This window comes from Staurois parvus, unplaced genomic scaffold (genome assembly GCF_062004578.1).
Source record: "Staurois parvus isolate SC_StPar_1 unplaced genomic scaffold, SC_StPar_1.0 ptg001852l, whole genome shotgun sequence".
Classification (NCBI taxonomy): domain Eukaryota; kingdom Metazoa; phylum Chordata; class Amphibia; order Anura; family Ranidae; genus Staurois; species Staurois parvus.
Genome location: NW_028319648.1, coordinates 122,027 through 149,334, shown reverse-complemented (window position 1 = coordinate 149,334; position 27,308 = coordinate 122,027). Strand labels below are relative to the sequence as shown.

The following is a 27,308-nucleotide window of genomic DNA, read 5'->3' as shown; positions in this document are numbered from 1 at the left end:
AACGCCAGTACTTGGTACATGGTCACCTATCGCCATTGTTTGGTACATGGTCGCCTATCGCCATTGTTTGGTACATGGTCACCTAACGCCAGTACTTGGTACATGGTCACCTATCTCCATTGTTTGGTACATGGTCACCTAACGCCAGTACTTGGTACATGGTCACCTATCGCCATTGTTTGGTACATGGTCGCCTATCGCCATTGTTTGGTACATGGTCACCTATCGCCAGTACTTGGTACATGGTCACCTATCGCCAGTACTTGGTACATGGTCACCTATCTCCATTGTTTGGTACATGGTCACCTAACGCCAGTACTTGGTACATGGTCACCTATCGCCAGTACTTGGTACATGGTCACCTATCGCCATTGTTTGGTACATGGTCACCTATCGCCATTGTTTGATACATGGTTACCTATCGCCATTGTTTGGGACATGGTCACCTATCTCCATTGTTTGGTACATGGTCACCTATCGCCAGTACTTGGTACATGGTCACCTATCTCCATTGTTTGGACCATGGTCACCTATTGCCATTGTTTGGTACATGGTCACCTATCGCCAGTACTTGGTACATGGTCACCTATCTCCATTGTTTGGTACATGGTTACCTATCGCCATTGTTTGGTACATGGTCACCTATCTCCATTGTTTGGTACATGGTTACCTATCTCCATTGTTTGGACCATGGTCACCTATTGCCATTGTTTGGTACATGGTCACCTATCGCCAGTACTTGGTACATGGTCACCTATCTCCATTGTTTGGTACATGGTTACCTATCGCCATTGTTTGGTACATGGTCACCTATCTCCATTGTTTGGTACATGGTTACCTATCTCCATTGTTGGGTACATGGTCACCTATCGCCATTGTTTGGTACATGGTCACCTATCTCCATTGTTTGGTACATGGTCACCTATCGCCAGTACTTGGTACATGGTCACCTATCTCCATTGTTTGGTACATGGTCACCTATCGCCAGTACTTGGTACATGGTCACCTATCTCCATTGTTTGGGACATGGTCATCTATTGCCAAATCCAAGTACTGTCACATGACAAGTTGCTAGCCCTACACAAACACCTTCATGTATCATACTGTATTTCATGTTTGTTACCAGACGCCATCATCTCTTCATTTACAATGTAGGTAGGTTGTTGGACAATCCAGTAAAACTAATACACAGTACACAGGTTGTATGGATTGTTCATTACTGGTGTGTAAACAATAATGCAACACAGGATACCCAATAATATGGCAGTAAAAACCTTTTCTTCCCTTCTCAAGGTACTACAGAGGACATCTACGGTACCTACATGGTTGCAATGCAGCAAAATGAAGGAAACGGCTTGTCTACAGCAGTAATAAACAGCCCACTCTGAATATCATACTGTAGTCAATGTGGTACTCACCGGTGACATGCAGAGCTCCTGTACTCCTCTCTATTGGTTGTTCCAGGCTGGGATGTTCCACCTTGCAGATATATTCCACATCCTGATCTCTCTCCAGAGACGGGGAGAAGGTCACACACGATGTATACCCATACGTCTTGTCATTCTGTCTCCCTAGTAGAGTATTCGTAATTCTGTACATCCCATCTGAAGACACGGGATACATTTCTCTGGATTGCTTGTCTTTTCTCAACCACTTCACATTCACAGCATTCGGGAAGTATTTTGTTACTGTGCACTGTATGGTGGCTTCTTCACTGCTCCTCAGGGGTGGGACTGACATCTCCACATGTGGCCTCCAGGGAAAGTCTACACAAATCAAAAAGTAAAAGTAAAGCCCATTTGTACATTGTGTTCTGCATTCACTGGATTAACATGAGAGAACCTACATGTTGCACCCTCCAGTGTGCTACTAGAATAGTGTATTGCAGGGAAATGTACTGCGTACGACTCGTGGTCACTGTGTGAGTCTGTGATCAAGGTCAGGATTATTGCAAGTCAGCTGGATGACTTAACAGGCTGGGACTCAATCGCCTCCTCCGGGCCCTGGAGAACCATTGAACCTTCCAGAAGTCAGTGAGCAGGAAGGGGTGGAGATCTAATTTGCATGTTTATAGGAGTTTGGCCAATTCCAGGTTGGAGTCACTGGTAGAGTAGTAGGACTGGTCCATACATATGGGAGAGCCAGTGTCACGTACCTGATAGGAAACTGAATTGACGAGGTCGGCCTCACTTGTGTCACTAGCCCTGAGCTCGCTGAGGTTGGAACAGAGGGAGTCTAGGGACCAGGGGGACAAGAGCGCCAGTGGTTGTTGCTTGCGGCTCTTGCAGATGATGACCTTGGTAGGCAGAGTATCCTCTGATTTGGGCACCGTAGAAATAGACCTGGCAGGTTCAGTGGATTGCCAGATGTGCAGCAGAGTAAGGTAGGTAGCCAGGACACAGGACTGGAGCAGAGTCATAGGATAGCCAGGGTCATCAACAGTCCGGCAGCATGGTTCAGAATCAGAAGGAGAAGCCAAAATCAGGAGCAGAGCCAAAGTCAGGAACCGGGGACAGAAGAGCAATTGGAGTTGGGTCAGGAACAAATGAATCGTACAGGAATAAGCAGGACACGGGGGAGCTGAAGACCAGTCAGCACTGAACCTGAGCAGAGGCACTCCTTAAATGGGCCGTCTGGCACTAATCTTCGCCGTGCGTGTGCATGCATGTGCGCGATCGCGCATTCCTGCGCGCCTGCACACAACCGGCAATTCTTCTGCGGAATCTCCGTTGCGCATGCGTGTTCCCGATCACGATTCTTCGTGCCGGAAATCCCTCACAGTCACGCTGACGAGGGAGTCGAGTGGAAGATGTTGGTGTCTGTGAGGGGCCCCCTAAGCTGGGGGGGGCGACCTTCAGGCTGGGCTCAGGCTAGCTCAGGAGGATACATTCAGCAGTGCAGCATGAATGGGATCAAGGCCTGGAGCAAGGAGGAGCAAAGAGGACAGAGTGAGTACATCAGCACACCCTGGGAATCATAAGGGGAAAGAGCTTTCAAAGGACAGCGCGGGGCCCATTCCTTTATCCTTGCCCCGGGAGATCTTCAGAGCAGCCAGGAGGGCTGGTAGTGTCTGCCGGCTGTGGAGCCGGGAGCAATTCTACAGGGAAGAGGAGACATCTCTGCATGTAGCTTACAAGACGCTATGTGGATTTTTGAGGGGCTGAGAGTTCCTCGCCCGTAAAGGGCTGTTGCTACTGATCCTCAAAGGCTGACGGCTTTAAAGTAATAAGAACAGTCCAGGATCTGTCTCCGTACATAGGAAGGAAGTTGTCCCCAGGGGTGGACTGACAACTCATGGGGCCCCCCGGGCAATAGGGGATCATGGGGCCCCTGTGTCCTTGCCCAAACTCAAAAAAGCCTATGAAAAAGGTACCAGAGGCATCTCATGGGGCCCCCTACTGATCCCGGGCCCTCGGGCAGTGCCAGAGTTTCCAAATGGTCAGTCCGCCCCTGGTTGTCCCCCTTCATTGATTCAAGCCAAACAGAGCATCCCATAATCCCTATTACCCTTTCCAATTTATTTTCCATAATCAAATAAAAAAAAAACAAGCTCACAGACTGTTCACTGACTGTGGATGTAAGAGTAGAAAATGCATATTCCCTGGCTGTGCAGAGCTTAGGGGTACCCACAACACAGCTGCCCTCACGAGGGTAGCGCTACATACAGAAGGGGGGGGGTCTTTTCCCCTATGCTAGCATTGTGTCCAGAGTAGCATTTGCATAGGCAGAGCGGAGTAGGACCGGCCATAGAGGCAGAGCGGAGTAGGACTGGCCATAGAGGCAGAGCGGAGTAGGACCGGCCATAGAGGCAGAGCGGAGTAGGACTGGCCATAGAGGCAGAGCGGAGTAGGACTGGCCATAGAGGCAGAGCGGAGTAGGACTGGCCATAGAGGCAGAGCGGAGTAGGACCGACCATAGAGGCAGAGCGGAGTAGGACCGGCCATAGAGGCAGAGCGGAGTAGGACCGGCCATAGAGGGAGAGCGGAGTAGGACCGGCCATAGAGGCAGAGCGGAGTAGGACTGGCCATAGAGGCAGAGCGGAGTAGGACTGGCCATAGAGGCAGAGCGGAGTAGGACTGGCCATAGAGGCAGAGCGGAGTAGGACTGGCCATAGAGGCAGAGCGGAGTAGGACTGGCCATAGAGGCAGAGCGAAGTAGGACTGGCCATAGAGGCAGAGCGGAGTAGGACTGGCCATAGAGGCAGAGCAGAGTAGGACTGGCCATAGAGGGATGACTTTGACGCAGTTGGCAGCTTAAGCACGTATTACAATATGTGTGAACTAAATATCCCTATTTGTTGCATAGTCTGCATGAAAGGGTATATACCAGTGTGCAGAGGGGCCTTCAGAATTTCTTGTTGGTGAGTTGTGTCCCTTGTTGGTGAGCTATGTCCCTTGGAGGTAAGTTGTGCCCCTCGGAGGTGAGCTGTGTCCCTCGGAGGTGAGCTGTGTCCCTTGGTGGTGAGCTGTGTCCCTTGGTGGTGAGTTGTGTCCCTTGGTGGTGAGTTGTGTCCCTTGGTGGTGATGCATAGTCTGCTTGAAAGGGTATATACCAGTGTGCAGAGGGTCCTTCAGAATTTCTTGTTGGTGAGTTGTGTCCCTCGTTGGTGAACTGTGTCCCTCGGTGGTGAGCTGTGTCCCTCGGAGGTGAGCTGTGTCCCTCGGAGGTGAGCTGTGTCCCTCAGAGGTGAGCTGTGTCCCTCAGAGGTGAGCTGTGTTCCTCGGAGGTAAGCTGTGTCCCTCGGAGGTAAGCTGTGTCCCTCGGTGGTGAGTTGTGTCCCTCGGAGGTAAGTTGTGTCCCTTGTCGGTGAACTGTGTCCCTTGTTGGTGAACTGTGTCCCTCGGAGGTAAGTTGTGTCCCTTGGAGGTGAGCTGTGTCTCTCGGTGGTGAGCTGTGTCCCTCGGTGGTGAGCTGTGTCCCTCGGTGGTGAGCTGTGTCCCTCGGTGGTGAGCTGTGTCCCTCGGTGATGATGCATAGTCTGCTGGGAAGGGTATATACCGGTGTGCAGAGGGTCCTTCAGAATTTCTGGTGGTAATATGTGGTTACACCCCTTAGCACCTGATGGGTAAATGCATGCACTAGCTGTTGGGATTTGAGCGCAGGGATCTCTTGTATATTTTTGGAACAATCACCCTTGTGTGATTTTATGATGGCTTTTAGTAAAAGACAATAAACTAGTTTGAAGATGAACTCTAGAAAACAGAGATCTTCCCTAACAAGAGGTAACTGCTCGTGTATGTCTGGAGGATGCGTACAGCAACTTACTTACCTCATCCTGCACTCCTGATGGCTCATCTGCACTGCTAGACCAGCCCCCCGCAGCCTCTTCTCCTCTACATCCAGCAGTTTAGTTTTCTGATGTCATCAAGATCAATGCAATGGGACAGTCCACCTCCTTAGCATAGGGGAGTGCCGTCTGCCAGGAGAGCAAAGGATCGGATAGGTAAAGGTACTCTTGCTGTCCTCCCACATGAGTATTTCACCCGTGTGGGGTCGGCCCCTCCGCAAGGGAAGACGTTCCGTTTTCCTGGAGTTCAGCTGTAAAGTGGAGTATGACCTTAATGTTTGGGAATAGTTAAACCTTTGGTGGTCTTATGAGATCTTTAGTATTCCATCGGATGTATCTGTTCAATCACCAAAAAATCCAGCCAAACACCATTTCCCAGTTAGTCTGCATATGCATCCAATGCCCAGTACCCGGAGTGGAGCCGAAGTCCCTCAATCCGCATGGACTATTTTGAATTATTATGCTGCTGGCCAGGGGCGGACTGACAACTCATGGGGCCCCCGGGCAATAGGGGATCATGGGGCCCCTGTGTCCTTGCCCAAACTCAAAAAAGCCTATGAAAAAGCTACCAGGGACATCTCATGGGGCCCCCTACTGATCCCGGGCCCTCGGGCAGTGCCCGAGTTTCCAAATGGTCAGTCCCCCCTGCCTGTCAGTGTCCATGAATGCCGCCAGTCAGTGCTCATCAATGCCACCTGCCAGTGCACATCTGTGCCACATATATGCCACATATCAGTGCCTACCAGTGCATATCAATGCCACATATCAGTGCCCATCTGAGCTGCCTTTCAGTGCCAACCAGTGTCACCTATCAGTGCCTGCAAGGATTCAACCTATGTCTGTAGCCCCCTTGTCCTCGTTATTTTCACCTTCAGGCCTGGGAGAAATAAATCTCCGACACCGAAGTGTGCACGCTAAATCTCTGAAAGTTTAATGCATGACAAGAACGGTTATACCGAACACAGTGGGCGTGGCTTAATCTCAGGATGACCAATGAAACATTCCATTCTTATCAATATAGTTACGTGAAGAACAGAAACTGCAAATAGTTGAGGGATTCCATATAAGGAAGTTCTGTTTACAGAAATGAAACTAGTCTAAGAAAACGAGAGAAAAGTCACAAAATCCAAACTAACTTCACACGTCTAGAAATGGAGGCATTACACAGCATGGATGCCAGTTAATAAGACATATTTCCTTACAGTGCCCATCAGTGCCGCCTATCAGTGCCTGTCAGTGCCGCCTATCAGTGCCTGTCAGTGCCGCCTATCAGTGCCCGTCAGTGCCGCCTATCAGTGCCTGTCAGTGCCACCTAACAGTTCCAGTCAGTGCCACCTATCAGTACCACCTATCAGTGCCATATATGAGTGCTGCTTTTCAGTGCCCATCAGTGATGCCTGTCAATGCCCATCAGTGCCACCTACCAGTGCCTCCTCAGTGCACATCAGTGAAAGAGAAATTTTACTTATTTACTAAATTTTATAACAGAAACTAAGAAAAAACTTTTTTTTTTTCAAAATTTTCCGTTGTTTTTGGTTTGTTTAGCAAAAAATAAAAAATTCCCAGCGGTGATTAAATACCACCAAAAGAAAGCTTTATCTGTCTCAAAAAAATGCTAAAAAATTCATCTGGGTACAGTGCATGACCGCGCAATTGTCATTCAAAGTGTGATAGCGCTGAAAGCTGAACATTGGCCTGGGGGCAGGGAGGGGTGAAAGTGCTCGGTAGACAAGTGGTTTAAAGGCCTCATTGCTTTTTCTGAAAACAGTAGAATGATGGGTGTCACAGCTGCTTCCCCCTCTCAGCCCCCTGCTCTGTCCCTGTCGTCCCTCGTCCTTCCCCTCAGGCCCCCCCCTGCTCTCCTGGCGCGGCTCTTCGAAGCCGAGCCTCAGGACGAGAGGTGCGGCCCCTCTCCCTGCGACAAGCTGGAGCCGCGCGAGCCCTGACATCCGCAGCACGTGTACGATAAGTTCCCGCGCTTGCGGATGTCTCTGGACAAAGGCGACTAGGGGGCGTCCGACATCAGCTTAGGAAGCTGATGCCGGGCGCTCCCGGGGTATTCACCGCTGTGCAGCCACTGAAGGAGCCCCAGCTGCAGTGGGGACCTTTGTGGACAGACTCTGCAGAGACCCAAGCCTGCCTAAGACTGCCTGCTAGGCACCAGGGATCTAGAGACCCCCAGAGCAGGGAAAGACTGCCTGCTAGCCACCAGGGATCTAGAGACCCCCAGAGCAAGGGGAAGACTGCTTGCTAGCCACCAGGGATCCAGAGAACCCCAGAGCAAGGGAAGACTGCCTGTTAGCCACCACGGATCCAGAGACCCCCAGAGCAAGGGGAAGACTGCCTGATAGCCACCAGGGATGCAGAGAACCCCAGAGCAAGGGGAAGACTGCCTGATAGCCACCACAGATTCAGAGACCCCCAGAGCAAGGGGAAGACTGCCTGATAGCCACCAGGGATGCAGAGAACCCCAGAGCAAGGGGAAGACTGCCTGATAGCCACCAGGGATCCAGAGACCCCCAGAGCAAGGGGAAGACTGCTTGCTAGCCACCAGGGATCCAGAGAACCCCAGAGCAAGGGAAGACTGCCTGCTAGCCACCAGAGACCAGGCACCCTATCAGATCCGTGAGTACATACTCTCTCCCTGCTTCACTTGAACTGTTCCTGTGCTGACCCGCACCCCCCCTGTTGGGTTACAATTGCTACAGAGACTCACCCCACCCCCCTGTTGGATTACAATTGCTACAGAGACTCTCCCTTGGCTCTCGGTGTTGGACTTTAAGTGTGTTGGCCCCTCCTTGTCGCCCTGGGCTGGCGTATTCACCCTCCCTGCGAACTCCCCTATTCAGTGACTGTCATCTGCCTCAATAAAGCTTTGTGCGTTTGCCATCTACTCTGTGTGTTCTGTCCTGCCTACCTTCCGTCACAATGGGCTTTACCAAGAAGCTGTAATTTTGTTTTGTCTGGCCACAGCACATTCTCCCAGAAGGATTTTGGCTTCCTCAGGTAAGTTTTGGCAAACTCCAATCTGGCTTTTTTACGTTTCTTTGTCAGCAGCGAGGTCCTCCTGGGTCTCCTCCCATATTTCTGTGTCAGCGGTGGGGTCCTCCTGGGTCTCCTCCCATATTTCTGTGTCAGCGGTGGGGTCCTCCTGGGTCTCCTCCCATATTTCTGTGTCAGCGGTGGGGTCCTCCTGGGTCTCCCCCCATATTTCTGTGTCAGCGGTGGGGTCCTCCTGGGTCTCCTCCCATATTTCTGTGTCAGCGGTGGGGTCCTCCTGGGTCTCCCACCATATTTCTGTGTCAGCGGTGGGGTCCTCCTGGGTCTCCTCCCATATTTCTGTGTCAGCGGTGGGGTCCTCCTGGGGCTCCTCCCATATTTCTGTGTCAGCGGTGGGGTCCTCCTGGGTCTCCTCCCATTTTTCTGTGTCAGCGGTGGGGTCCTCCTGGGGCTCCTCCCATATTTCTGAGTCAGTGGTGGTGTCCTCCTGGGTCTCCTACCATATTTCTGTGTCAGCGGTGGGGTCCTCCTGGGTCTCCTCCCATATTTCTGTGTCAGCGGTGGGGTCCTCCTGGGTCTCCCTTCATATTTCTGTGTCAGCAGTGGGGTCTTCCTGGGTCTCCTCCCATATTTCTGTGTCAGCGGTGGGGTCCTCCTGGGTCTCCCTCCATATTTCTGTGTCAGCGGTGGGGTCCTCCTGGGTCTCCTCCCATAGTGTCCCTTTTCATTCAGATGGTGATGTATAGTGCGAGCGAACACAGTTGTACCCGGTGCCTGAAGGTCAGCTTGGATTTGTCTGGTGGTTCTTTAGGCACCATTTGAGCAATCCTTGTTTAAAATTTTTGACCAATTTTTCTCTTTTGTCCATGTCCAGGGACATTAGCTACTGTGCCACGGGCTGTAAATTCTTGACAATGCTGCGCACAGTAGACACAGGAACATTAGCATCCCCGGAGATGGACTTGCTTTTCTACAATTTTTGTTTTCAAATCCTCCGACAATTCTTTGCTGCTCTTTCTCTTCTCCATGCTCCATTTGGCACACATAGACACGCCACAGAAAAGTTGAGTCCATTTTTCACCATTTTACCTGGTTGCCGGTGTGATTTCCACATTGTCAGCACCTGTTAATTGATACAGGTGAGTTTAATTACAAATTACAGGAGCGTCACAAACTTGGAATGCAATTTTGAGAAGGTGCCATTTTCTCCGGTCCATTTTTGGGGTTTTGCGTGGAATCTGTCAGACCTCCTCGACCTCTCCTCAGCTTTCGACACGGTCAAACACCCCTCCTCCTCAAAAAACTACACTCCCTTGGCCTCAGAGACTCCGCCCTCTCCTGGCTCTCCTCCTATCCCCACACTCCTTCAGTGTTACCTATAACGCTATCAACTCCCCTTCCCTCCCCCTCTCTGTTGGGGTCCCTCAAGGCTCTGTCCTCGGGCCCCTTCTCTTCTCCATCTACACCTCCTCCCTTGGCCAACTCATACACTCTCACGGCTTCAACTACCACCTCTATGCCGACGACACACAAATCTACCTCTCCATCCCCCACCTCACCCCCTCGGTCTCCGCCCCCCACCTCACCCCCTCGGTCTCCGCCCGTATCACCCACCTACTGAGCGACATATCAGACTGGATGTCACTCTACTTCATCAAACTAAACCTTTCAAAAACTGAGCTCCTAGTTCCCCCCCCCCCCCGACTTCTCCATCATGACCAACAATGCCACCATCAGTCCCACCCCGCAGGCCAGAGTACTTGGTGTCATCCTAGACTCCAACCTATCCTTCCAGCCCCATGTCCAATCACTGACAAATTCATGCAGACTCCGCCTCCGCAACATCTCTGACCTCCGCAACATCTCCAAGATACGTTCATTCCTAACCCCAGACACCACTAAACAACTCATCTACTCCCTTATTATCTCACATCTGGACTACTGCAACTCCCTCCTCACCGGTCTCCCTCATCACAGACTATCCCCACTTCAGTCTATCCTGAACTCAGCGGCCAGACTCATCCACCTCACCAACCGCTCCGCTTCTGCCACCCCCCTCTGCCAATCCCTCCACTGGCCTCCACTCAGTGTCCTCCACCCCCCTCTGCTAATCCCTCCACTGGCCTCCACTCAGTGTCCTCCACCCCCCTCTGCTAATCCCTCCAGTGGCCTCCACTCAGTGTCCTCCACGCCTCTCTGCCAATCCCTCCACTGGCCTCCACTCAGTGTACTCCACCCCCCTCTGCCAATCCCTCCACTGGCTTCCATTCAGTGTCCTCCACCCCTCTCTGCCAATCCCTCCACTGGCCTCCACTCAGTGTCCTCCACCCCCTCTGCCAATCCCTCCACTGGCTTCCATTCAGTGTCCTCCATCCCTCTCTGCCAATCCCTCCACTGGCCTCCACTCAGTGTCCTCCACCCCCTCTGCCAATCCCTCCACTGGCTTCCACTCAGTGTCCTCCATCCCTCTCTGCCAATCCCTCCACTGGCCTCCACTCAGCGTTCTCCATCCCTCTCTGCCAATCCCTCCACTGGCCTCCACTCAGTGTCCTCCACCCCCCTCTGCCAATCCCTCTACTGACCTCCACTTAGTGTCCTCCACCCCTCTCTGCCAATCCCTCCACTGGCCTCCACTCAGTGTCCTCCACCCCTCTCTGCCAATCCCTCCACTGGCCTCCGATTGCCCAACAGATAAAATTCAAAATGCTAACACTGATGTACAATGCCGTCCACCATACTGCCCCAAATTACATCACTGACCTAATATCCAAATACCACCCAACCCATACTCTCTGCTCCTCACAAGACCTCCTACTCTCCAGTTCCCTGGTCTCCTCCTCCCATGCCCATCTCCAGGACTTCTCCAGGGCTTCCCCCATCCTCTGGAACTCCCTACCCCAATCCATGAAACTAATACCTACTCTCCTCTCCTTTAGGCGCTCCCTGAAAACCCATCTCTTCAGGGAAGCCTACCCCACCCTCATCTAACAGCCAATCTCCTCCACTCTTTCTACCACTCCATCCCCCACAGCTATCTCCTCCTGTGCTCCCATCCCCTCCCTCCTAGATTGTAAGCTCCAAGGATCAGGGCCCTCAATCCCCTCGTGTATTGCATTGTATTGGTATTGTTCTGTCACATGTTCTGTCCCCCTTTGTAATGTACAGCGCTGAGCCAACTATCGGCGCTTTATAAATACTGTATAATAATAATAATTTAGCCTTTTGTTTCTCCACTTTTTTGTGTCACCAATACAAACAAAAGAAATAAACATGAGAATGCCGAAACATTTGTCATTGCGACATTTTTATGGACAATGCGGTGCATTATCTGACGGCAATGCAGGGGTGCCGCAGTTTTTGGCCATGACTGTAGGTGTGAACCGATCGTTAAGGTTTGTTTTAACAATGTTTCCACCCGTTATATATATAAATAATTCAGATTTGTAACTTTGTATCCTCTGGTATGAGCCGTATACTCAGCTACCTCCCATTTCTTTCTTGTTTTACTGAGGAAAATATTGAGTTCCTTAATATACTGTAAGTTTGTTTCTGTTACCTTTGTCTCTGATAGAGAATTCCTTGTATTCCTCGTCCTCCATGGACTCGTGTCTCCAGGTCACTCTTACTCTGAAGTCTGGATGGTGGAGGAGATCCTCAGGGATGGTACATTCACTGGTAACACTGAAGGTTTTATTTACATTACGTGTACATGGCTGCTTAGATGGGCAGTGTTCCGGCTTCCCTCCTGACCAGTAACACCACTGGATCTGGATGTGTTTGGGATAGACGTTCTCCAATACAGAAGACAATATTACCTCCCCACTGCCCAGAGAGGCTTTTATCGGCCTCCTCCCATTTGGTTTAGCTGGAAAAAAATGAAAGTTTTAATAAAAATAGTAAAACAAAAGTGTGTTAAATTCGCAATCAACGCTGAAGCCCAATCATACCGGGTGTGACTTGCCATGCGATTTGCCATGCCAGGTGAGTTTCAAATCCCACGGCCAGCTGCACCCTATTGTCCACAATTAAAGCGGTCATATCGGTGCCATTCCAACTTGGGTCAGAGTCGCATTGATTTTGAAAGTAGTGCATTCACCAATTCAGGTGTGTCTTGCATAGATGTCTGTGTCTTGCAAGTTGCAGATGTCTTCAAAGTCGCACCTGACATCTGACTTCACTGGAAGTCGCACAATTTCAAAGTATTACCGGACTCTTCGGGTCTATTTATAAAGAATTTGTTGTGCAGATGCATTTGTACAGGCACAATCAATGGTCCCCGAAAGGGGCGGACTGACAATTCATGGGGCCCCCCGGGCAATAGGGGATCATGGGGCCCCTGTGTCCTTGCCCAAACTCAAAAAAGCCTATGAAAAAGGTACCAGGGGCATCTTATGGGGCCCCCTACTGACCCCGGGCCCTCGGGCAGTGCCCGAGTTTCCAAATGGTCAGTCCGCCCCTGGTCCCCGTATTGTTTGTAATATATTCATCTCCTATGATCACCAGCTTCATCTAATGGCCGTAATGTGGTATTTTTACAAAATACCTCAATAAAAACAATATCGTATTCTGGCCACTAGATGAGGCTGACAATCATAGAGGACAATCATAGAGGACAATCATAGAGGACAATCATAAAGGACAATCATAGAGGACAATCAGAGGACAATCATAGAGGACAATCATAGAGGACAATCATAAAGGACAATCATAGAGGACAATCAGAGGACAATCATAGAGGACAATCATAGAGGACAATCATAGAGGACAATCAGAGGACAATCATAGAGGACAATCATAGAGGACAATCATAGAGGACAATCAGAGGACAATCATAGAGGACAATCATAGAGGACAATCATAGAGGACAATCATAGAGGACAATCAGAGGACAATCATAGAGGACAATCATAGAGGACAATCATAGAGGACAATCATAGAGGACAATCAGAGGACAATCATAGAGGACAATCATAGAGGACAATCATAGAGGACAATCATAGAGGACAATCATAGAGGACAATCATAAAGGACAATCATAGAGGACAATCATAGAGGACAATCATAGAGGACAATCATAGAGGACAATCATAGAGGACAATCAGAGGACAATCATAGAGGACAATCAAAGAGGACAATCATAGAGGACAATCATAGAGGACAATCAGAGGACAATCAAAGAGGACAATCATAGAGGACAATCATAGAGGACAATCATAGAGGACAATCAGAGGACAATCATAGAGGACAATCAAAGAGGACAATCATAGAGGACAATCATAGAGGACAATCATAGAGGACAATCAGAGGACAATCAAAGAGGACAACCATAGAGGACAATCATAGAGGACAATCAGAGGACAATCATAGAGGACAATCATAGAGGGCAATCATAGAGGACAATCATAGAGGACAATCAGAGGACAATCATAGAGGACAATCATAGAGGACAATCAGAGGACAATCATAGAGGACAATCATAGAGAACAATCATAGAGGACAATCAGAGGACAATCATAGAGGACAATCATAGAGGACAATCAAAGAGGACAATCATAGAGGACAATCAAAGAGGACAATCATAGAGGACAATCATAGAGGACAATCAGAGGACAATCATAGAGGACAATCAGAGGACAATCATAGAGGACAATCATAGAGGACAATCAAAGAGGACAATCATAGAGGACAATCATAGAGGACAATCATAGAGGACAATCATAGAGGACAATCATAGAGGACAATCAGAGGACAATCATAGAGGACAATCAGAGGACAATCATAGATGACAATCATAGAGGACAATTCTATTACAAACAATACAACAACCATTCATTGTGTCTGTGAGAATTCTTAAAGCAAAACTCCGAGCAAAAACCTCTTTGCATGTCCTTGTTGCTGATTCTCTACCTTCAATGAAGATGTCATCCATCTTCTGGTTCACTCAGTAGTTGCTCTGAAACATACAGTTGTGTTGAAAATACTAGCCGTCAGACATCACTAACCGGATCAATCACTGTTTTTGGTGGAAATGATATTTCTACATGGCAGATAATTTCCTAGCAGGTGTAGTAGAGTCATAGAAATCCAACAGACCCGACAGTCATGACATGCATGCTGCTGATTCTGTGTCATTGAATCACTCATTGAAAGGGGCGTGTTCAAAATAATAGCCGTGTGGAGTTCTATTAGTGAGGTCATTCATTCTTTGACAAACAGGTGGCAATTATTGCCCTTATTTAAGGAAGGAAGGCAGCAAATGTTGGACATGCTGGTTACAGTGCATTTCTCTCTGAAATTCTGAGGAAAATGGGTCGTTCCAGACATTGTTCAGAAGAACAGCGTACCTTGATTAAAAAGTTGATTGGAGAGGAAAACATATAAAAAAGTGCAGAAAATGATCGGCTGCTCAGCTAAAATGATGGCAAATGCTTTAAAATGGCAACCAAATCCTGAAAGACGTGGAAGAAAGCGAAAAACCTCCATTGGAATGGATAGAAGAATAGCCAAAATGGGGTGGACTCAGCCAACAATCAGCTCCAGGAAGATGAAAGAAGATGTGATGTTCCCTGTGAGGACTCAGCCAACAATCAGCTCCAGGAAGATGAAAGAAGGTGTGACGTTCCCTGTGAGGACTGCTACAATTAGAAGACGCCGATGTGAAGCCAAGCTATCTGCAAGAAGTCCCCGCAAAGTCCCACTGTTGGGAAAAAGACGTGTGCTGAAGAGGTTACAATCTGCCAAAGAGCACATTGACCGGCCTAAAGAGAAATGGGGCAACATTTTGTGGACTGATGGAAGTAAGATTGTTCTTTTTGGGTCTAGTGGGCGGAGACAGTTTGTCAGACGTCCCCCAAACACTGAATTCAAGCCACAGTACACTGTGAAGACCGTGAAGCATGGTGGTGCAAGCATCATGATATGGGGATGTTTCTCATACTACGGTGTTGGGCCTATTTATCGCATACCAGGGATCATGGATCAGTTTGAATCCATCAGAATACTTGAAGAGGTCATGCTGCCTTATGCTGAAGAGGAAATGCCCTTGAAATGGGTGTTCCAACAAGACAACGACCCCAAACACACCAGTAAACGGGCAACATCTTGGTTCCAGACCAACAAGATGGACGTTATGGAGTGGCCAGCCCAATCCCCGGATCTTCATCCAATAGAAAACTTGTGGGGTGACATCAAAAATGCCGTTTCTGAGGCCAAACCAAGAAATAGAGAAGAACTGTGGAATGTGGTCCAATCATCCTGGGCTGGAATACCTGATCACAGGGGCCAGAAGTTGGGGGACTCCATGCAACACAGATGTACAGCAGTTCTCAGAAACAATGCGACTACAACCAAATATTCATGAAGTCATTCAAAGGAAAGCAAAATCTTCAAACATTTCTCAGTTTATATAGTGAATGTTGGAGTTTGTAAAGAAGAATACAAACACGGCCATTTTTTTGAACGTCTAATATTCACTTTTCTTCCATTTTTTTAGAGGAACAACACAAATTTGATGTATTTTTCTTCATGTTGTGATTTGGAATAGAATGTGTCGTGTTCCCAATGCATTTGTGTGGATGGAAATAAAAGGATTAGAAGGATTTGCAGCTTTACTCACTTTTATCATCACACGGATATTATTCTGAACACAACTGTACGTCATCCCGCCTGTTATAGCTCCTCCTTGGCAGAGAAGATGATGTCATCTTTGGAATTACAGAGGTGAGGTCAGGAGAATTCCATTAGATGTTTCTCCTCAATGAGAAGGTTTTATAACATGTTAAACTGTTTAATGTTTTGTGTGTAATGTAATAATGGGTGTTTTTTCTTGGCCTATCCAAGAGTTCTTCTTTAAAGGAGAAGTACAGTAACAGCTACTTTGGCTATACTTCTCCATTTTGGCTATACTTTTGGGATCCACCCAGAAGCCTAGACCAGCCATTCCTATCTCCTCCACAGCCCAGCACTCCAGTGAGCGTTAGAGGGGCAGAGCAGAGAGTTGGTGACTGACAGTCATCAGCTCTCTGCAGGCTAAAAACCGAGAGCTGAGGGATCAGTGGTGTTTGGTCGCTCAGGTCATAGAGGTGGTGGGGGACAGCTGGAGCTGGGATCGGTGCTGCAGCCATCTAGGGAAGTATGATTGTTTATATTTTTACATCCCCGTACTCTCTGAAGACACCTTCACAGCACATTTCGTATCCATAGACCGCTGTCTATATTTTCATGTGCTGAGTGTGTATGGATATTGATTGCCACAGACCGTGGATCACTCACCCTGCACCTGTAGAGGTCCTGATCTTCTCTCTAGTGGTCTCTCCAGGCTGGGATGGGACACTCTACACGTGATCTCCGATTCTCCATCTGTCACGGACGGTGTGAAGAGCAGTCTGGCTGTACAGGAATAGGTGTGATCGGACTGTCTCTGGGACTGGATGTCTGGGATCCGGGATTTCTCATTGTGTGATAGAGGAACATATTCCTGGGATCCTTTCTCCTTCCTGTACCAGCTCACCGTCAGAGCATCGGGGAAGTACCCGGAGATGTTGTACTGCAGAGTGTTCTGTCGCTCTATTAATACATGGGGTATGGGGACCTCCTCAATCACTGGGCACCAGGACAGACCTTCATAGAACAACATGTGGATTAGAAACCTCATAGACCAGACTGGATGTCACTCCACTTCCTCAAACTCAACCTTTCCAAAACTGAGCTCTTGTATTCCCCCCAGCCCGTGCCCCCCTCCCCCGACTTCTCCATCAAGATCAACAACGCCACCATCAGAACCTCCCCTCATGCCAGGGTACTCGGTGTAATCCTAGACTGCCATCTGTCCTTTCAGGCTCAAGTCCAATCGCTGACAAACTCGTGTAGACTTCACCTCCACCACATCTCCAACCTCCGCAACATCTCCAACCTCCGCAACATCTCCAACCTCCGCAACATCTCCGACCTCCGCAACATCTCCAACCTCCGCAACACCTCCAACCTCCGCAACATCTCCAACCCCCGCAACATCTCCAACCTCCGCAACATCTCCAACCTCCGCAACACCTCCAACCTCCGCAACATCTCCAACCCCCGCAACATCTCCAACCTCCGCAACACCTCCAACCTCCGCAACATCTCCAACCCCCGCAACATCTCCAACCTCCGCAACATCTCCAACCTCCACAACACCTCCAACCTCCGCAACATCTACAACCTCCACAACACCTCCAACCTCCGCAACATCTCCAACCTCCGCAACATCTCCGACCTCCGCAACATCTCCAACCTCCGCAACATCTCCAACCCCCACAACACCTCCAACCTCCGAAACATCTCCAACCTCCACAACATCTCCAACCTCCGCAACATCTCCAAGATAGGCCCGTTCCTAACCCCAGAAACCACTAAGCAACTCATTCACTCCCTTCTTATATCTCACCTTGACTATTGTAACTCCCTCCTCATTGGCCGACCTCATTGCAGGCTATCCCCTCTTCAGTCTCATGATTGCTGCTGCCAGACTCATCCCCCTTACTAACCATTCTGTATCTGCCACCCCTCTCTGCCAATCCCTCCACTGGCCTCCATTCAGTGTCCTCCACCCCTCTCTGCCAATCCCTCCACTGGCCTCCATTCAGTGTCCTCCACCCCCCTCTGCCAATCCCTCCACTGGCCTCCATTCAGTGTCCTCCACCCCTCTCTGCCAATCCCTCCACTGGCCTCCACTCAGTGTCCTCCACCCCTCTCTGCCAATCCCTCCACTGGCCTCCACTCAGTGTCCTCCACCCCTCTCTGCCAATCCCTCCACTGACCTCCACTCAGTATCCCCCACCCCCCTCTGCCAATCCCATACTCTCCGCTCCTCGCAGGACCTCCTTCTCTCTAGCTCTCTTGTCTCCTCCTCCCACGCCCGTCTCCAGAATTTCTCAAGGGCTTCCCCCATCCTCTGGAACTCCCTGCCCCAATCTATCAGGCTATCGCCTACCCTCCTCACTTTTAGGTGCACTCTGAAAACCAATCTCTTCAGGGAAGCCTACCCCACCCCCAGCTAATACTGGAATCCTCTACTCTTCCTACCACTCCATCCCCCACAGTTAATTACCTCTTGTACCACTAGCCCCTCCCTCCTAGATTGTAAGCTCCAAGGATCAGGGCCCTCCTATCCCTCATGTATTGATCTGTATTGTCTTCCTCCATAATGTAAGGTGCTGAGCAAACTGTCGGCGCCATAAATCCTGTATAATAATAATAATAGACCCCAAATATTCTCCAGCAGTCCATGTACAATACACGGCACCAATGCTATTGCCTAGTTTGTAAAACCACACAATCGGCAAAACATAAACACGTATGTTGTATTCTCTGACTGTATGACGGTGCCCCTCCCCCTCCCTGTCATGACATGAACACGCGTTATTTCAGCTTAGGGTTAGTATAATGAGAAATGGGTAAATTGGTGAGCAGGATGCCCCCCCCCCCCGCTACAAGAAGTGATAACTGTTATACAGAGTTTATTAAACAGCGCCCAACCCCCAGCATTTGTAAGCGTAACACATTGAGTTCAATAACATAAACATCCCCCAATAAACTGTTTAAGATTCTCATCCTAACATTTTCAGTTTATATCGTTCAATATTGTTGGCTCCTGCTCCTTCAGGGCTGCTTCCCTGAACTTCTAGTCTTCAAGGGAGAGACAGCAGTGGACAGTGCAGTTTCCAGTCAGCTTGGAGAAGGGAGGATGAGGGAAGAGCTGGGGAATGCCTTGCCTTCCTAAGCTACAGGGCTGTGTGTTTCTATTGATGCTCACAACAAGTCTAGTCCCTGCCTATAAGGATCTCCATAGGATGCTGCAAGAGAAAGGAGCCACCCTGAAATAGAAAACCTGGGGCAGCAGTCATGGCACCAGATTAAACAGGAACATAGGCAAGGATTATTATTATTATACAGGATTTATATGGCGGCAGAAGGTTTTCTCAGCGCTGTACATTATAGGGGGGACAGAACATGAGACAATACAGTAACAATACAATACACGAGGGGGGGGGAGGGCCCTGATCCTGGGAGCTTACAATCTAGGAGGGAGGGGATAGAGGTACAGGAGGAGATAGCTGTGGGGGATGGGGTGGTAGGAAGAGTGGAGGAGGTCGGCAAGTTAGCAGGGGGTGGGGTAGGCTTCCCTGAAGAGATGGGTTTTCAGGGTGCGCCTAAAGAAGAGTAGAGTAGGTGATAGTCTGATGGATTGGGGTAGTGAGTTCCAGAGGATGGAGGAAGCCCTGGAGAAGTCCTGGAGGTGGGCATGGGAGGAGAAGACCAGGGAACTAGAGAGAAGGAGGTCTTGTGAGGAGCGGAGAGTACATTTTGGATGGTATTTGGGTATCAGGTCGGTGAGGTAGTTTGGGGTGGAGTTATGAATGGCTTTGTATGTCAGTGTTAGTAGTTTGAATTTAATGTGTTGGGCAATCGGAAGCCAGTGGAGAGATTGACAGAGGGGGGTGGAGGACACTGAGTGGAGGCCAGTGGAGGGATTGGCAGAGGGGGGGGTGGAGGTCAGTGGAGGGATTGGCAGAGGGGGGTGGAGGACACTGAATGGAGGCCAGTGGAGGGATTGGCAGAGGGGGGTGGAGGACACTGAGTGGAGGCCAGTGGAGGGATTGGCAGAGGGGGGTGGTGGAGATGGAGCGGTTGGAAAGGTGAATGAGTCTGGCAGCCGTATTCAGGATGGACTGAAGCGGGGATAGCCAGCGGCGAGGCAGGCCAGTGAGGAGGGAGTTGCAGTAGTTGAGTCGTGATATGATGAGGGAGTGGATGAGTTGTTTAGTGGTTTCCGGGGTTAGGAACGGACGTATCTTGGAGATGTTGCGGAGGTTGGAAATGTTGCAGCGGTTGGAGATGTTGCGGAGGTTGGAGATGTTGCGGAGGTTGGAGATGTTGTGGAGGTTGGAGATGTTGTGGAGGTTGGTGGTGTTGTGGAGGTTGGAGATGTTGCGGAGGTTGGAGATGTTGCGGAGGTTGGAGATGTTGTGGAGGTTGGAGATGTTGTGGAGGTTGGTGGTGTTGCGGAGGTTGGAGATGTTGCAGAGGTTGGAGATGTTGTGGAGGTTGGTGGTGTTGCGGAGGTTGGTGGTGTTGCGGAGGTTGGAGATGTTGTGGAGGTTGGAGATGTTGTGGAGGTTGGTGGTGTTGCGGAGGTTGGAGATGTTGCAGAGGTTGGAGATGTTGTGGAGGTTGGTGGTGTTGCGGAGGTTGGAGATGTTGCGGAGGTTGGAGATGTTGCGGAGGTTGGTGGTGTTGTGGAGGTTGGAGATGTTGTGGAGGTTGGAGATGTTGTGGAGGTTGGTAGTGTTGCGGAGGTTGGAGATGTTGCGGAGGTTGGAGATGTTGCGGAGGTTGGTGGTGTTGTGGAGGTTGGAGATGTTGCGGAGGTTGGAGATGTTGTGGAGGTTGGAGATGTTGTGGAGGTTGGAGATGTTGTGGAGGTTGGTGGTGTTGCGGAGGTTGGAGATGTTGCGGAGGTTGGAGATGTTGCGGAGGTTGGTGGTGTTGTGGAGGTTGGTGGTGTTGCGGAGGTTGGAGATGTTGCAGAGGCGGAGTCTGCATGATTTTGTCAGTGATTGGACATGAGGTTGGAAAGACAGGTTTGAGTCTAGAGTGACACCTAGGACTTTGGCTTGTGGGGTGGGACTGATGGTGGCATTGTTGGTCATGATGGAGAAGTCAGGGGGGGCACGGGGTGGGGGGGAAAACTAGAAGCTCAATTTTGGAGAGGTTCAGTTTGAGGAAGTGGAGTGACATCCAATCTGATATGTCGCTTAGTAGGCTAGTGATGCGATTGGAGACTGAAGGGGTGAGGCGATTGGAGACTGAGGGGGTGAGGCGATTGGAGACTGAAGGGGTGATGCGATTGGAGACTGAGGGGGTGAGGCGATTGGAGACTGAAGGGGTGATGCGATTGGAGACTGAGGGGGTGATGCGATTGGAGACTGAAGTGGTGAGGTGATTGGAGACTGAGGGGGTGATGCGATTGGAGACTGAGGGGGTGATGCGATTGGAGACTGAAGGGGTGAGGCGATTGGAGACTGAAGGGGTGAGGCGATTGGAGACTGAAGGGGTGATGCGATTGGAGACTGAAGGGGTGAGGCGATTGGAGACTGAAGGGGTGATGCGATTGGAGACTGAAGGGGTGAGGCGATTGGAGACTGAAGGGGTGATGCGATTGGAGACTGAAGGGGTGAGGCGATTGGAGACTGAGGGGGTGAGGCGATTGGAGACTGAAGGGGTGATGCGATTGGAGACTGAGGGGGTGAGGCGATTGGAGACTGAAGGGGTGATGCGATTGGAGACTGAGGGGGTGAGGCGATTGGAGACTGAAGGGGTGATGCGATTGGAGACTGAGGGGGTGATGCGATTGGAGACTGAAGGGGTGAGGCGATTGGAGACTGAAGGGGTGAGGCGATTGGAGACTGAAGGGGTGAGGCGATTGGAGACTGAAGGGGTGAGGCGATTGGAGACTGAGGGGGTGAGGCGATTGGAGACTGAGGGGGTGAGGCGATTGGAGACTGAAGGGGTGATGCGATTGGAGACTGAGGGGGTGAGGCGATTGGAGACTGAAGGGGTGATGCGATTGGAGACTGAGGGGGTGATGCGATTGGAGACTGAAGGGGTGAGGCGATTGGAGACTGAGGGGGTGAGGCGATTGGAGACTGAAGGGGTGAGGCGATTGGAGACTGAAGGGGTAAGGCGATTGGAGACTGAGGGGGTGAGGTGATTGGAGACTGAGGGGGTGAGGTGATTGGAGACTGAGGGGGTGAGGTGAGGGGTAGAGATGGTAGTTGAAGCCGTGATTAAACATCAGGAAGCTGCATACTTAGTGATTATTCAGCGGCTGGAGAAGCGCACATCTCGGGTTATCACGTTAAATGATTCATTTTCATTGGATGCACATTAGACAAGAATGAACATCAAGCTCTGATGCAGAAGACGACTCTTACCCGGATCTCTCCAGGACAGGACTCGGGATTGTTGTCCCTCCAGGGATTTGTGCTCCCAGGTCACATGGAGGCTGAAGTTGGGATTTAATAAGAGATTTCCTGGGACAGTACAATGACTGTTCACATTACATGTATGATCGTTATTCTCTTCAGACTTCTCTTCAGACTTCAGTTTTTCTTCCCCCGATCTCCAGCTCAGCTCTATATGTTTGGGGTAAAAATTCTGGAGGTTCAGAGAGCAGAGGAGGTCCCCACCGTCACATAGACTTGTCTTCACAGGTTCCATGATTTGCGGCTTTGCTAATAGTAGACAATAAAAACATTCAAAACTCGAATCATTAACTTGGATGAGGTTCCAGAACACCAATACTTTGTCCTCATAATAATCTTTCCCTAAAAATGTTCCATCCACATAACAGAGACACCCGGATCTGTAATCTTTAGTTTTCCAGTGAAATGATCGGCTGAAAGCCCCATTTTCTCATTAGTTTATCTCACATCAAATGGCTCCTTTTACTCCCCCTCCTTATTAACAGTTCCAGTTATCACCATCCGGAAGCTGCTCTTTTAGGGGTGACAGTCTCTTTGTAAATTAATTTTACCTTTCTATAAGGGTCAATAAAAAACCAACTAAGTGCAGTAATAAAAGGCTCTTTTTTAACCACTTGCCTACCGGACACTTCTACCCCTTCCTGCCTACAGGGCACTTCTACCCCTTCCTGCCTACAGGGCACTTCTACCCCCTTCCTGCCCACCGGACACTTCTACCCCCTTCCTGCCTACAAGGCACTTCTACCCCCTTCCTGCCTACCGGGCACTTCTACCCCCTTCCTGCCTACCGGGCACTTCTACCCCCTTCCTGCCTACTGAACACTTCTACCCCCTTCCTGCCTACAAGGCACTTCTACCCCCTTCCTGCCTACAAGGCACTTCTACCCCCTTCCCGCCTACCGGGCACTTCTACCCCCTTCCTGCCTACCGGGCACTTCTACCCCCTTCCTGCCTACCGGGCACTTCTACCCCCTTCCTGCCTACAGGACACTTCTACCCCCTTCCTGCCTACCGGACACTTCTACCCCCTTCCTGCCTAAAGGGCACTTCTACCCCCTTCCTGCTTACCGGGTGCTTCTACCCCCTTCCTGCCTACCAGGCACTTCTACCCCCATCCTGCCTCCCGGGCACTGCTACCCCCTTCCTGCCTACCGGACACTTCTACCCCCTTCCCGCCTACAGGACACTTCTACCCCCTTCCGGCCTACAGGACACTTCTACCCCCTTCCTGCCTACAGGACACTTCTACCCCCTTCCTACCTACTGGGCACTTCTACCCCCTTCCTGCCTACCGGACACTTCTACCCCCTTCCTGCCTACAGGGCACTTCTACCCCCTTCCTGCCTACCGGGCACTTCTACCCCCATCCTGCCTCCCGGGCACTTCTACCCCCTTCCTGCCTACCGGCACTTCTACCCCCTTCCTGCCTACCGGGCGCTTCTACCCCCTTCCTGCCTACAGGGCGCTTCTACCCCCTTCCTGCCTACAGGGCACTTCTACCCCCTTCCTGCCTACCGGGCACTTCTACCCCCTTCCTGCCCACCGGACACTTCTACCCCCTTCCTGCCTACAGGACACTTCTACCCCCTTCCTGCCTACAGGACACTTCTACCCCCTTCCTGCCTACAGGACACTTCTACCCCCTTCCTGCCTACAGGACACTTCTACCCCCTTCCTGCCTACAGGGCACTTCTACCCCCTTCCTGCCTACAGGACACTTCTACCCCCTTCCTGCCTACCGGGTGCTTCTACCCCCTTCCTGCCTACCAGGCACTTCTACCCCCATCCTGCCTCCCGGGCACTTCTACCCCCTTCCTGCCTACCGGGCACTTCTACCCCCTTCCTGCCTACCGGCACTTCTACCCCCTTCCTGCCTACCAGGCACTTCTACCCCCTTCCTGCCTACAGGGCACTTCTACCCCCTTCCTGCCTACCAGACACTTCTACCCCCTTCCTGCCTACCGGACACTTCTACCCCCTTCCTGCCTACCGGGCGCTTCTACCCCCTTCCTGCCTACCGGGCGCTTCTACCCCCTTCCTGCCTACCGGGCACTTCTACCCCCTTCCTGCCCACCAGACACTTCTACCCCCTTCCTGCCTACAGGGCACTTCTGACCCCTTCCTGCCTACCGGGCGCTTCTACCCCCTTCCTGCCTACAGGGCGCTTCTACCCCCTTCCTGCCTACCGGGCACTTCTACCCCCTTCCTGCCCACCGGACACTTCTACCCCCTTCCTGCCTACAGGGCACTTCTACCCCCTTCCTGCCCACCGGACACTTCTACCCCCTTCCTGCCTACAGGGCACTTCTACCCCCTTCCTGCCTACCGGGCACTTCTACCCCCTTCCTGCCTACAGGACACTTCTACCCCCTTCCTGCCCACCGAGCACTTCTACCCCCTTCCTGCCTACAGGACACTTCTACCCCCTTCCTGCCTACCGGGCACTTCTACCCCCTTCCTGCCTACAGGACACTTCTACCCCCTTCCTGCCCACCGAGCACTTCTACCCCCTTCCTGCCTACAGGGCACTTCTACCCCCTTCCTGCCTGCCGGGCACTTCTACCCCCTTCTTGCCTACAGGGCATTTCTACCCCCTTCCTGTAGAATACAACTTCAAAAAACTCGCCATTCCTCTTATGAAGTACGTCGGACTGTCTACTCTGCAAAAAGGGGTCATTTGGGGATATCTGTACCGTCCTGACATTTGGGGGGATATCTGTACTGTCCTGACATTTGGGGGGATATCTGTACCGTCCTGACATTTGGGGGATATCTGTACCGTCCTGACATTTGGGGGATATCTGTACTGTCCTGACATTTGGGGGATATCTGTCCTGTCCTGACATTTGGGGGATATCTGTACCGTCCTGACATTTGGGGGATATCTGTACCGTCCTGACATTTGGGGGATATCTGTACCGTCCTGACATTTGGGGGATATCTGTACTGTCCTGACATTTGGGGGATATCTGTACCGTCCTGACATTTGGGGGATATCTGTACTGTCCTGACATTTGGGGGATATCTGTACTGTCCTGACATTTGGGGGGATATCTGTACTGTCCTGACATTTGGGGGATATCTGTACCGTCCTGACATTTGGGGGGATATCTATACTGTCCTGACATTTGGGGGATATCTGTACTATCCTGACATTTGGGGATATCTGTACCGTCCTGACATTTGGGGGATATCTGTACCGTCCTGACATTTGGGGGATATCTGTACTGTCCTGACATTTGGGGGGATATCTGTACTGTCCTGACATTTGGGGGATATCTGTACCGTCCTGACATTTGGGGGGATATCTGTACTGTCCTGACATTTGGGGGGGTATCTGTACTGTCCTGACATTTGGGGGGGTATCTGTACTGTCCTGACATTTGGGGGGGGGGGTATCTGTACCGTTCTGACAATTCAGGAAATCACATTGTATGATTTGTAAAGAATGTATTTGTCTCGCACGGCTGAACAGAAGGATTTGAACCCCTAATAAACAGCAAGAATTCTGGCTCTCAAAGACCTGTTACTGCGCCTATACAAAGTCCCCCTCTACTCCACTCATTCATCTCACTTAGTAGCACCTGTCTGAGCTCTTTAAAGACACCTGTCCACCCCACAGTCAGTCAGACGCCAACTACTACCATGGGCAAGACCAAAGAGCTGTCAAAAGACACCAGAGACAAAATGGTTGACCTCCACAAGGCTGGAAAGGGCTACGGGGCAATTGCCAAGCAGCTTGGTGAAAGTAGCTCAACTGTTGGAGCAATTGTTAGAAAATGGAAGAGGCTAAAGACGACTGTCAGTCTCCCTCGGACTGGGGCTCCATGCAAGATGTCCCCTCGTGGGGTATCACTGATGAGAAGAAAGGTGAGGAATCAGCCCAGAACTACAAGGGAGGAGCTGGTCAATGACATGAAGAGAGCTGGGACCACAGTTTCACAGGTCACTGTCGGTAGAACACTACGCTGTCATGGTTTCCAATCATGCATTGCACGGAAGGTTCCCCTGCTCAAGTCATCACATGTCCAGGCCCGTCTGAAGGTTCCCCTGCTCAAGTCATCACATGTCCAGGCCCGTCTGAAGGTTCCCCTGCTCCAGTCATCACATGTCCAGGCCCGTCTGAAGGTTCCCCTGCTCCAGTCATCACATGTCCAGGCCCGTCTGAAGGTTCCACTGCTCCAGTCATCACATGTCCAGGCCCGTCTGAAGGTTCCCCTGCTCCAGTCATCACATGTCCAGGCCCGTCTGAAGGTTCCCCTGCTCAAGTCATCACATGTCCAGGCCCGTCTGAAGGTTCCCCTGCTCAAGTCATCACATGTCCAGGCCCGTCTGAAGGTTCCCCTGCTCCAGTCATCACATGTCCAGGCCCGTCTGAAGGTTCTCCTGCTCCAGTCATCACATGTCCAGGCCCGTCTGAAGGTGCCCCTGCTCAAGTCATCACATGTCCAGGCCCGTCTGAAGGTTCCCCTGCTCAAGTCATCACATGTCCAGGCCCGTCTGAAGGTTTTTCCTGCTCAAGTCATCACATGTCCAGGCCCGTCTGAAGGTTTTTCCTGCTCAAGTCATCACATGTCCAGGCACATCTGAAGGTTGCCAATGACCATCTGGATGATCCAGAGGAGACGGGAGAAAGTCATGTGGTCAGAGGAGACCAAAGGAGAACTTTTTGGTCTAAACTTCACTTGTCATGTTTGGAGGAAAAAGAAGGATGAGTTGCACCCCAAGAACACCATCCCTACTGTGAAGCATGGGGGTGGTAACATCATGCTTTGGGGGTGCTTTTCTGCGAAGGAGACAGGACGACTGCACTGTATTAAGGAGAGGATGAATGGGGCCATTTATGGTGAGATTTTCAGCAACAACCTCCTTCCCTCAGTCAGAACATTGAAGACGGGTCGTGGCTGGGTCTTCCAACATGACAACGACCCGAAGCACACAGCCAGGAGAACCAAGGAGTGGCTCCATAAGAAGCATATCAAGGTTCTGGAGTGGCC

At 50.7% G+C, this 27,308-nt stretch overlaps 1 protein-coding gene across 1 annotated transcript in view; it reads right to left on the bottom strand.

The window, feature by feature from the left end:
• Positions 1-1,359: 1,359 nt before the first annotated feature.
• Positions 1,360-27,308, bottom strand: part of LOC149434031 (uncharacterized) — a gene marked incomplete at its 5' end in the record, with an annotated part of 128,936 nt that continues 102,987 nt past the window's right edge. Inside the window, 4 exons of the mRNA XM_089664191.1 lie at positions 1,360-1,766; positions 11,844-12,152; positions 16,559-16,906; positions 22,261-22,560. Coding sequence (XP_089520317.1) covers positions 1,360-1,766; positions 11,844-12,152; positions 16,559-16,906; positions 22,261-22,560 — 1,364 coding nt within the window. The remainder of the gene's footprint in view (positions 1,767-11,843; positions 12,153-16,558; positions 16,907-22,260; positions 22,561-27,308) is intronic.